General features: G+C 46.4%; 1 protein-coding gene across 1 annotated transcript in view; it reads left to right on the top strand.

The window, feature by feature from the left end:
• Positions 1-728: 728 nt before the first annotated feature.
• Positions 729-11,483, top strand: part of EIF4E (eukaryotic translation initiation factor 4E) — a 31,199-nt gene continuing 20,444 nt past the window's right edge. The window contains exon 1 of the mRNA XM_019488070.2: positions 729-822. Coding sequence (XP_019343615.1) covers positions 805-822 — 18 coding nt within the window. The 5' untranslated portion in view covers positions 729-804. The remainder of the gene's footprint in view (positions 823-11,483) is intronic.

The raw sequence follows: 11,483 nt of genomic DNA, 5'->3' as shown, positions 1-11,483 counted from the left end.
CAGGATGCCCACCAGCAGATCTGGGAGTCTCTGAAGCCCCAGGCTGAAAAGTCTGGGGTGTGGACGATACTTGCTGGTTGTAACACCACATGCGATTGAGGTTTGCTCAATCAAGAGGATTCAGAACTATTTGGCTAATTTGACTGGAATACAAAATAAATAAATAAACAAACCAAAAAACCCCAAACCCAAAAGTCAGTTAAGACTCCCTGAGAATGACTTGGGTTTTGCAGATGCTGCATCGATTCGCTTCCTCAAAAAATATTGTAAATGTGCTAGAGTTCTGCATTTGTAAATTTTGAGCACTTTTACCATTATTGATCGCAAGGGTTGAAATTACCCTACAAACACGATGACTACGGTGCCCCTGGCAACCCGTGCCCGCGGGGCCAGTCCCGCATTGTGAGAGCAGGCGCGCACGGCCCCGCCCCCCGGGCAGTGGGCGCCGGGCAGCTGGGGGCGGCTCCGCCCGCGCCCCTGCAGCTCCCCGACCGGCCGCTAGGGGGCGCGTCCCCTCAGGCTCCGCCTGGAGCGCCGGGCCCATGTGACTGTCTCGGTCCCGCCAGCGCCAGGCAGGGGGAGTGGGTGAAGGGGCCACCCCTTCCCCGGCGGCGACTACACGTCCCAGAAGGCCCCGCGCGCCCCTTCCCCCTCCTCCGCGCGTAGGCGCCGCGGGCCCCCAAACGGCCGCGCGCTTCACGTGACCCCCCGCTTCGGCCAATTGCGTTTGAACCTGGTTTGCCATCCGCCCCCCCCCCCCCCCGGCCCCGCCCCGCGCCGCTGGTGCGAGCGCAGCGATCTAAGATGGCGACGGTGGAACCGGTGAGTGTTTCATTCCCTCCCGGCCGGGCCCGGTCCCTCGCTGCCGCGGGCCCGGCCACGCCGCGGGGAGGTCCCGGGGTCGGGCCGGGCCGGGCCGGGCGTGGGGGAGGGGAGCGGGACGGGAGGCGCCAGCGGGGGCGGCGGAGGGGGGGCGGGGGGATTCCGAGCGCGTGAGGTCGGCGCGGCGCGCGGGACTTGTGCCGTCACCGCTGGGCCGGCGGGAGGGGAGGGGAGGGGGGGGGGCGCGTGAGCCGGTGGGGAGGGGGGAGCGGAGGCCCCGGCGGTTCCTGCCGCCCCGCCCGGCCACGGGGAAGCCGGGGCGGCCCCACGCGGGCGCTTCCCCGGCCTGGCCGGCGCGGTGCTTCCGGCGCCTGGGGGGGTGGGGGTGGTCTCCGCCCACGGGGGGGCCGGAAGGGGCCGGGGGCGCCCGCCCCCTCCCCCCTCGTCTGCTCTAGTCTGCGCCGCATTGGCGCGCTGGGCCGGGGAGGCCGTGTGCGCTCCGTCTGCGCTGGCGCCGGGCCGCACGTGGCGGAGGTGCGGGCTGGAGAGCGCCAGGCAGGATCCCGCCTCTTAGCAGGAGCGCAGGGGCCGCGCTGACCTTGTCCTGCGGGAGCGAAGTCGGGCAGCGCTGCCCCGTGGTCTGGAAAGGTTTAACCCCCCATCCCCTTTTTTATCCTTTGAGCTCTTTTTTCTATCTCAAAATCCCAATTTAAATATTCTCTCAGCCCTCCCTGCCAGGAGCCGCTGCTGCTGTCTGTGCGCCATGCAGTGGAATCTTAGTTATACCATTGCTGCAGCTGGGGGATTGGGCCGAACAGGGCTGGGCAGGGGAGCCTGGGAGAGGTGCATGGAGTCACTGTTTTACTGGCTGGGTATGCACACTGGAGCCTGCCGTTAGGCATGGACTGCTTTTTACAAGTCAAATAAAATCAATCTTTTAAAAGGGTTGTCATCAGTTTGTTGTCTTATTTAACAAAAAGTAAAGGGCAGCGACTTTGCAGATGAAAAGCATTTTAAGACTTCACTGAAAAGATCTTGTGTTGTACTCCTGTGAAATAATTGGGGGGGGGTCCACCTGTGTGTATGCCTGTGTCCCTTTTTCCAGGCAACAGATTCCTCTAAGAACAAAAATATCGTTAAAATGGAAGATAAAAGATGACAGTTAAAATTTAGTGCATACAAACAGTGTTTGCCTACCAGCTCTCAAAAACAAGGTAATTCACTTACCGGGAAAACTGGAGCAACAGACAGTGCAGGTGGCTTTCTCCATGTAGCCTAGTCACTGTCTTCTGTGTTTAATTTGGGAGTCACCATCCCTCTAAGGTTATGTTCGTTCAGTTCTTTGCAGTGACTGTCAACATCACTGCTTGTAATGATGACTGGACAGCCACTGGAGACTGAACTGAGACCAAGCATATTTAATTTAAAGAACCAAATAACTATCCACCGCTCTCGGTTACCTTTTTCTATCTGAGTTAAAGGGTCTGCCTCTCTAATCTCCCTTCTTTCATTCCTGACGTGCTTTTTTCCCCAACTTCCTAGGCCCACCTGACATCTCAGCTGTGCGTGTGTTTATAAAGTGTCCAGACCAGACAGTGTTGCCATAATAGACATAATTGAAATGTATTTCGCTGTGGTTCAGATTAAAGTGGGAAGGGTCTTTTGAGCAGGTAGAGGGGGAATGTCTGCTATTGAAACTTTTAGAATTTGAATCTGGGTACATAGAATCCTTCCTTTTTCTGCAGTTCTGATGTTTTCTCCTCTGTTATAATGGAAGCATTTTATGAAGCTGCCATGTGTCACCACACTTCTCTGGAGTTGGAGAAAGAGAACTTCTGTAAGGAGGATATGGATGGTGGGTGGGACAAGAGTGCACTGCCCTGTAGGGGGATAAGGCCTCCAGAAGAGAGGTGAACTAGATGCTAAAGCAATGTTGGTTTCTTTTTCTTGAAAATACTTTTAAAGGCAGTTCTCCAGTCTTGAAAACCTATGAGGTACAATGTAAAATCATATTTCACAGAGTCTCAAATATTTTTAACATGGGTTTTTGTTGTCCATTAAGCCACCTAATCATGTATCTATAGAAAGATGGTTCAAAGGGCCTGGCTCCACACATGCACCGACTGAATTACACAGTATTTCCAAATATTGTTATCTTGCATTTTTCCAAATATTGTTATCTTGCATTTTTAAAATGTAGTAGTTTTGCAGCTTAGAATGAACTTTTGTCTGATAAGAAAAGGACTATTACATTCTATTAGAAAAGTTCACACGTTTTGGTTATTTTTTTAGAGTTCAACAATAGCTTCCAGAAAATAATTGTAAGGGCAAAAAAGGCTTTTGTCCTAATGCAATAAATATTTTAGGTGAATACCATGAACATTTTATATAAATCAGCTTGGACCTTCCATCTCCCAAATCGTAAATAGGTTTCATTCTGCTCATTATTCTTTAACTTTTTGTTTGATGTACATGCCAGTTGCTTTGGTATAGTGAACTAATTGCACTTTCTGAACTGAACTCTTGGCTGAAACTGCTGAGGTCTGTTTAGCTCTTTCTAGTTTTGAATAGGCATGTATAAAATTAGATACCAAGTATATATAGTATCAAGGCCCATGATACTTTCATGACTGAAATGACTCTTCTTGTAATAAGTTAATTCAAAAGGTCAGCAGTTAAGTTGAGGTATAACATTCAAGGTGCTAGGTATTTTGCCAAAATAGCTGCTAAAATTCCAGGTATATCTACAGCCTCTTTCTTTTTTGTTCATGGAAAAATATAGTGAAAAATTACATATAGATATAGACGTATATCTTAGCTGCCACTGCAAGGCTGGAATTTGCCTTCATCTCTTTTCATAGATTCATAGATGTTAGGGTCAGAAGGGACCTCAATAGATCATCAAGTCCGACCCCCTGCATAAGCAGGAAAGAGTGCTGGGTCTAAATGACCCCAGCTAGATACTCGTCTAACCTCCTCTTGAAGACCCCCAGGGTAGGGGAGAGCACCACCTCCCTTGGGAGCCCGTTCCAGACCTTGGCCACTCGAACTGTGAAGAAGTTCTTCCTAATGTCCAGTCTAAATCTGCTCTCTGCTAGCTTGTGGCCATTGTTTCTTGTGACCCCCGGGGGCGCCCTGGTGAATAAATCCTCACCAATTCCCTTCTGTGCCCCCGTGATGAACTTATAGGCAGCCACAAGGTCGCCTCTCAACCTTCTCTTGCGGAGGCTGAAAAGGTCCAGTTTCTCTAATCTCTCCTCGTAGGGCTTGGTCTGCAGGCCCTTGACCATACGAGTTGCCCTTCGCTGTACCCTCACCAGGTTATCCGCATCCTTCTTGAAGTGTGGCGCCCAGAATTGCACGCAGTACTCCAACTGCGGTCTGACCAACGCCCTATAGAGGGGAAGTATCACCTCCCTGGACCTATTTGTCATGCATCTGCTGATGCACGATAAAGTGCCATTGGCTTTTCTGATGGCTTCGTCACACTGCCGGCTCATGTTCAACTTGGAGTCCACTAGGACTCCAAGATCCCTTTCCACCTCTGTGCCACCCAGCAGGTCATTCCCTAGGCTGTAGGTGTGCTGGACATTTTTCCTCCCTAGGTGCAGCACTTTGCATTTCTCCTTGTTGAACTGCATCCTGTTGTTTTCTGCCCACTTGTCCAGCCTATCCAGGTCTGCCTGCAGCTGTTCCCTGCCCTCCGGCGTGTCCACTTCTCCCCTTTTGCTGTGACCTAAGTCATTTCTGATGCAACTGTGATCAGAAATCTAATGCTAGGAGATTGTTTTAGTAGTCTATCTTAAGTTTGCTTTGAAAAAAAACACCACCTCCCATTACTCTTCTGACTATAGCCACAAACATGTGTTTATTTCTATTGGTGGGAATTTCTCTGCTGCTTGACTCCTCCCAGGACTGGGGGAAGTGAGCAGTGGCTGTTCCCTGCCACTTCCCCAGACTGGGGTTACCCTAATCTTGGAAGGTGTGTTGATATGCCTTTCAACTCCTTTGGGTCCTGGGAGGCGTCAGGTATACATTCTTCCTGAAGAAGCTGTCTAGAGCAACTTCTTCCTGGTTGGAAATGGGTTATTTTTCTCCTATAACAGCCATTTTTGTTCCAGGAGCAACTGTGTGAATGCTTGTATGCTTGTGGTTTAAACTGGGAAAGCTGCGATGCTCTCAGTAGAAACATAATGCCTGTTCATGGCCTAAATCTTTTCAGGAAGTTTCCTATAGCATGGTTCATTTTTATGTAAGAGGAAAGTTTGGGGGCAGCCTAAGGTAACTTTGAGTTTCAGTTTAGGACTTGCAAAAATCATTTCCCCCCCAAATTTTTCCAAAAGATGTTTGTAAAAAATAAATTTGAAATCAGTTTGATACAAGCTCTGAACACTAATCCATTGAGGACTAATACATGGAACCACCATCTATAGCAGGGGTGGCCAACCTGTGGCTCAGGAGCCACATGTGGCTCTTCAGAAGTTAATATGCGTCTCCTTGAATCTTTGCACAAGCACATGGTGACCAGCTTCCATTTGGAATTTGGTCACTGTGTGCTCGTGGAAAGATTCAAGGAGATGCATATTAAATTCTGAAGAGCCACATGTGGCTCTGGAGTTGCAGGTTGGCCACCCCTGATCTATAGAATACATAATTCCAAGATGTTCACAAACTGTTGCCATCTCAAAATTGATGGTGTGTATAAAGGGGAATGTACCAAAGGTACAGTAAGGCAGATGATGTAGAATTTTTTAAAATATGCAGTATTTTTAATGGTCTTTCCTAGTCATATAATTCATTCTTTGAATGATGGTACCTGACTTCTCACAAATATATGCAGAAGTAATGTCACTTCTGATGGTAGAGAAATCTAATTTGTAGGGATGCGCCAATAGAGAATTTTTGGGCTGATATGATAGTCAGTTTTTAACAAGCCATATCAGCCGGTATTGATCCAATTGCCAATATGCAGCCCGGCAGTGCGGAGAGCAGCAATGGGCTGGTAAGTCTGTTGTGGGGAAATGGGGGGGGGGGGATATGCAGATCAAGGCCTCTGCAGTGAGGGAGGGAGTGGGGCAGGGGCAGTCCTGGCGGCTAGTCTGGGTGGTGCAGGGATGGGGGCCAGCTCCCGTCAATATATGCACCCTGGAGGACATGGGGGGGGGGGGGGTGCGTGCCCCCGGATCTGGGCACCACGCGACTGTGGGATGCTGCTGCGGGCTGCAGCTATGGCTGCACCAAGCTCCCCCTGGCTGGGTGGAGCTAGGCCAAGCTGTGCTTAGGGTGGGTGGCTGCAGCACTGGGTATGTTTTGCTACGGTGAATTTTGGTGTGGCTGCAAGCCCTCCCCTCCGTACCCCCCTTTCCAGTGCTGCTGCTGTCTTCCCTGAGTGCAGCCCCAGCTCAGCCCCCCTGCCAGGCAGAGCCCAGCCCCAGCCAGCCCTCATGCAGATCCGGGGGCACATGTCCCCCACGCCTCCCCCAGATAATCTTCTTGCAGCTCTGTTCCATGTCCTGCCCCAGCCCCACTCCCTCCCTCACTGCTGGAACCTCGATCTTTCCCCCTCACCTCCTTCCCACCCCTCCCCCCCACAACAGACTTACCAGCTGGACCCAGCTGCTCTGTAGGCTTGTGCAAGTAGGCAGCTTTTGGATCCGGCTGCTTCAGATGCCAGCGATTTGATCCGGAGCTCCGGACCGGGTTCCAGATTTGATCTGGCCGAAGCAGCCTATGTGTTAAGGCGCAGCAGGGTGAAAGCTGCAGGGATGGTAGCCCCTGCTGAGACCATGACGCCTTCCAGCTGTCAAGAAGATAGATACAGGGCTTCTGGGTTCTGGGACCCTTCACCTCTAGCTGCTGACAGGCAAAACTTGTAGCATGGGCGCTTGTGCAACTGTGTCTGTCTTGGGGCAGTTGATTGCCTGTATTGTTTATTTCCTCTCCTTAGTTTGTGGTTTTGTAGGTGTTAATTGTTGCTTGTTCATACCTACAAAGCATGAGTTTTGCTTTCAAGAATTTGGGGTGCAGTTCCCACAAAACTCCTGTACTGATATTCTTGAAATTTGGCATGCATCATGCTCTCAACAGGTTACCACCCCTGCAAGTTTCATCCAAATCAGACAAAAAACAACCAAGTTATAGATATTTAATTGATTCTCCCTTATACCCTATGGCTGGATCTTCAAGGCAGCTCCAGAGCTTTTCCAAAGCAGTTTGGAAGCTCTGAACCATTTTGGAAAGCCTAATGAAGCTAGCACTTCGATCAGGACATGCTGCTTCGGATGCCGAAGTGGCCGAAGCTTCTCTGGATCTGAAGCACAGTCCGAAGCCTCGCACAGCCCTACTGCTCTCCTCACTATGGAGCTGCACTCCTGGTCTCCTACTTGCTGCACTGCGGCTGCATGCAGGCACAGGACACTTATCAGCAACATTATTAGCCACATCAGCCTAAAAATGCTGATTACTGATAATGTCAATTTTCCTTATACGGAAGGAAATATATTGCCAGTCCAATATGGAACCGATGTATCGGTGCATCTCTGTTAATTTGTAAACATTCCCTCTTGTGCTCAAATCTTGGAGTTTCAATTGAATGCCATAATATTTCTGATAAAAGACCTTCAGTGCATGTTCAGTTTCACAGAATAAAACTCTCAGAATTCTTGCCTGGCTTTAAATATTCCAGCCTTGTAGTAATTTGCCAGTATTTTTAGCTCATTCTGCATACAGACATCCTGCATCTTACGTGGGGGTTATGTTCTAAAGGCAGCACGTAAAGGCAAAAATCGCGTATAGTGAAATTGCATATTACCGTGCCAGCGGTGACTGCCTCTGCCTCCAAAACCTCCTGCTGCAACCGCGGAGCTGTGCTTAGAGCTGTGCAGCTGGCGGCAGTGGTGCAGCGCGGGGTGGTGGTGGGGATGGCTGCATGCCGCCTGGCCACCACCACGCCTGGCGGCCAGCCACACAGCTTTGGGCACAGCTCCATGGTGGTGGCGGGAGGTTTTAGAGGCAGTCACCGCTGGCAGCATGGTGGTGGCTGGGTCTCCAGGTAAGTGGCAGGGCCATGTGCAGATTCAAGCCCCTCCCCACCCGCGTATAGTTGAATTTGCGCAAGTTAAATGCGCGTAAGATGCAGGATGCCTGTATATGAGAACTTCTGCATAGGAGGAAACTTGATTGAATTGGTTCGTAAAGACTATCCTATGCTCTTAATATATCACTTTATGTCCCTTGGAATCTTAAAACTTTCCAGTTCATAATGTTGACTCAAATGCTTACTTGATCTTAAGATACGATTTACATCCCTTTGAATCCAGAACCTCCATCCTTGGAGGTTTTTTAAGACCAGGCTAGACAAAGCTGTGGCTAGGATTATATAGTTGGGGGTGGTCCTGCTTTGAGCAGGAGGTTGGACTAAATGACCTCCTAGGGTCCCTTCCAATCCTAATTTTCTATGATTTAATGAATCCAGCAACTTGACATTTCCAGTAGAAGTGCACTGATATATTGGTCCGATATCGGATTGGCACCGATATAAAGAAAATTGATCGCATTGGAAATCAGCCTTTTTTGCCAATAATTTGGCTAATAAATGCCTGTGCGTGTGCGCAGCTGCAGTGTAGCACGTAGGCAGCAAGGAGGGCAGCTTGGACAGTGCTTGCCCCAGCCCCATTCCTCCCTCATCATGGGGGCCTTGATCTGTGCCCCTTCCCTCCCCTTCCACCCCACCAGAATTGCCAGCTGCACACAGCTCTGCAAGCTGCCAGGCTGGTATCAGAAATCGGATCGGTATCAGCTGGTATGCCTCCTTAAAAATTGGCTCTCTGTACCAACCCCCAAAATCTTATTGGCTCACCCCTAATTTCCAGTTTCAAGAACTTTGCTTTGTTGTTTTAAAGTTGTAATTGTTTTTAGAATCTTAATCATCAGTCAGTGTGAGACAGAGAAGACAAAGATGGCAGTTTTGAGGATTAGTAATGTTAAATTTAATTACTAGTGTTAATTTTAAAGAAATATTTTGATTTTTAGATCCATTTGAAAACATATAAGAGAAATGTGGGCATGGGCATGAAGCCCTCTGTAATTCCAATCTTCCAACCATGGGACTACCAGCAAGTATTGTGTTGGGGATCTCTTTGTCAGTGGTGAATGGAACCTGTTGCCATGATGTTATCTTATCCCCATATGTAGATCTGTCTCTGAAGACAAGTAATGCATATATGGTTAGATTAGATATTCTATATACATCATTTAAATTTAAATGTTAGCATATATCACTGAAGAATTTCTAGATTATCCAAAGAACTTGGACTGTTTAAAGAATGTTGGCAAGTGTTATCCTTAATTTAAGCTTTAATTTTCAAATGAATAGGTATCGAAAGTTCCTGACTGCCATTGCATAACTTGATCAGAACTAGCAATTTTAATAACAGCCACTTTATTCTAAAGAATTCTATATTTTAAAGTTTCACTTGTTTCAGTCTTAAAGAGTTCTAATACTAATAGTATACATGCAGTGTTTTAAAGAATGCCTCTCCTTTGGCAAGCTTCATTGTTTAAGGGGGGGGAATAGGTGCCAAATTATTAAAGTGAAAATTTAGATATGTTGTATCCTTTATAGTCACTTCACATCTATACTTGGTTAGAACTTGAATGCCTGGTTGAATCTGTAACCTCAGCATAGTAACTTTTGCTGTGCAAGCAGATTTAAGTGAATTCTTTACATTGTCCAAAATGGATTTTTAAGCTAGCACTTTGAATTGTGTGTGGGATGATATCTAGTAATTTTGCCATAAATTTGCTACAATAATTGTTTTGCCTCTTATAGAGAAACTATTCTATATGTTTTTTTGTTGCTTGTCCCCCTGTTTTATATTTCATTATAAAAATCTTTTCCTGACATTCACACTCAGTATACTTCTCATTACACTGGAAACTACACAACTGTAGTTCTCTGGCCTGAGGAATACATGATCCGCATTTTTTAGTTGGTTTGTAAGCCGTATTACTTCTCGGCCTTTTGTCGACTCAGATGAAGTGTAGACCCTGGTGAAGAAGGTGGCACCCAGCAAAAAAAACCTATGTAGAATAAATCAGAATACACCAAAAGAAAATTCACCGAATATAAAAAGTTCCTAAGACCAATAATTTATATCCAAACATCCGTAATAAGAGTGATAAGCATGTCCTATGAGGATAGACTTTACAGTGCCTGCCATTAAATATTAAGGGACTTTCCTAAATTTGTACTACAGAGCTCTAAATGTCCTCTCTGCAGAATTTAAAACAGTCTAATCAAGATCACTTCTGAACAGGACAGTAGGGCAACCTGAGTAAGCAGCTTGTATTGTCTCTATGTTGTTTGTTCTCCACCTACCAGAATGTTTAGCTTTTGTTTCATTCATCTATTTGTTGTCATAAAGGTATTGAGGTGAAAATAATAAATTCAGATGAAAGTCCCAAGGTCCAGAAGCTGGTTGCTGTACATACGTATGTACGTGTGTGCGCGTGCGCACACACACACTTTCTTTCAAAAAGCAGTGAATATGCAATTTTTTCTGCAAAAATACCAACTCTGAACATTAGTACAGAAAGATGTGTCTAAATTCTGTATCAAACAGTATGCATCAGGAATCTAGTTTGGCCGTAGAGAGCCTCCCACTTTAGCAGATAATAAGGCTGAGATTTGCTACTCTCCTTTACCTTTACATGTGCAGAAAAAGGTAACGTAGTGAAAATAAAATTTTGCTTACATCCGTCCCAAACTTAATTTTAGATTAAGAAATATATTTATTCATGAATAACAGTAAAATAATTTGAAAACAATCTTCAGTAGTGATACTTGCTCAAATACAGTTTTTAGGGCTTTACCACTTGATCATGTACAATTTGATTTAACAGTTCAATCTAATGCATATAAAGCAGAGTACTTAAAATTTTGTGTTAAAACAGTTATAACTAACTATAAAATACTAATATTTTTGAGCATGTTGGCCACCAGAAATGGGTTTTGAATTCCAAAAGAATTGATTTAATATGCTTCACATTTTATTAATAATAGGAGATGCTGCATGGTTTAAACATTTGGGCTGATGGTCTGAGGAGCATGAGGAATGTGAAAAATTAAAAGAAACTCAAACCAGTAGGATTAATGAACAAAGCCTGAGATTCTTACCCTGGAATAACTCTTCCTGTTTTGGTCTATTTAATCGTAGTTGTGTTGGGCTTAAACTGCTGTAATTCAGTTAAACTTCTAGGTATGTGAAACCATTCTCAGAAGTGCTTGGAAGCAGACATCTTTCCTTCAGGCTTGGTGGAATGCACTTTTTCAAAATTTACGCTGTATGCAGCAACACTCGTGTCTTGCTGCTTACTAAATCTCATTAACTACTTTGTTTAGGTTTTCAGGCAGTTGTGTAGGCAAGTGTCACGTGGATCTGCAGTTGGATGTTGCTGGGCCTTTGAAGTTGGTTATCAGGCAGCAATTGTGGGGGAGTTTTGGCTTCAGGTAGCCATAAAGGATCACAACCTAAAACTTTTTTTTTTTTTTAATACTAATGTAACTTTAGTTACCAAAAAGTTACTGTCAAATGGCAAAACCTGATGTGATAGGTTGTCAGGTGGAGCATTTTCCATTCAATATTGGTTCATAGAAATGG

This window comes from Alligator mississippiensis, chromosome 2, assembly GCF_030867095.1.
Source record: "Alligator mississippiensis isolate rAllMis1 chromosome 2, rAllMis1, whole genome shotgun sequence".
NCBI lineage: Eukaryota > Metazoa > Chordata > Crocodylia > Alligatoridae > Alligator > Alligator mississippiensis.
Note: the sequence above shows the minus strand (reverse complement) of the source record. Positions and strands in the feature narration are given on the sequence as shown.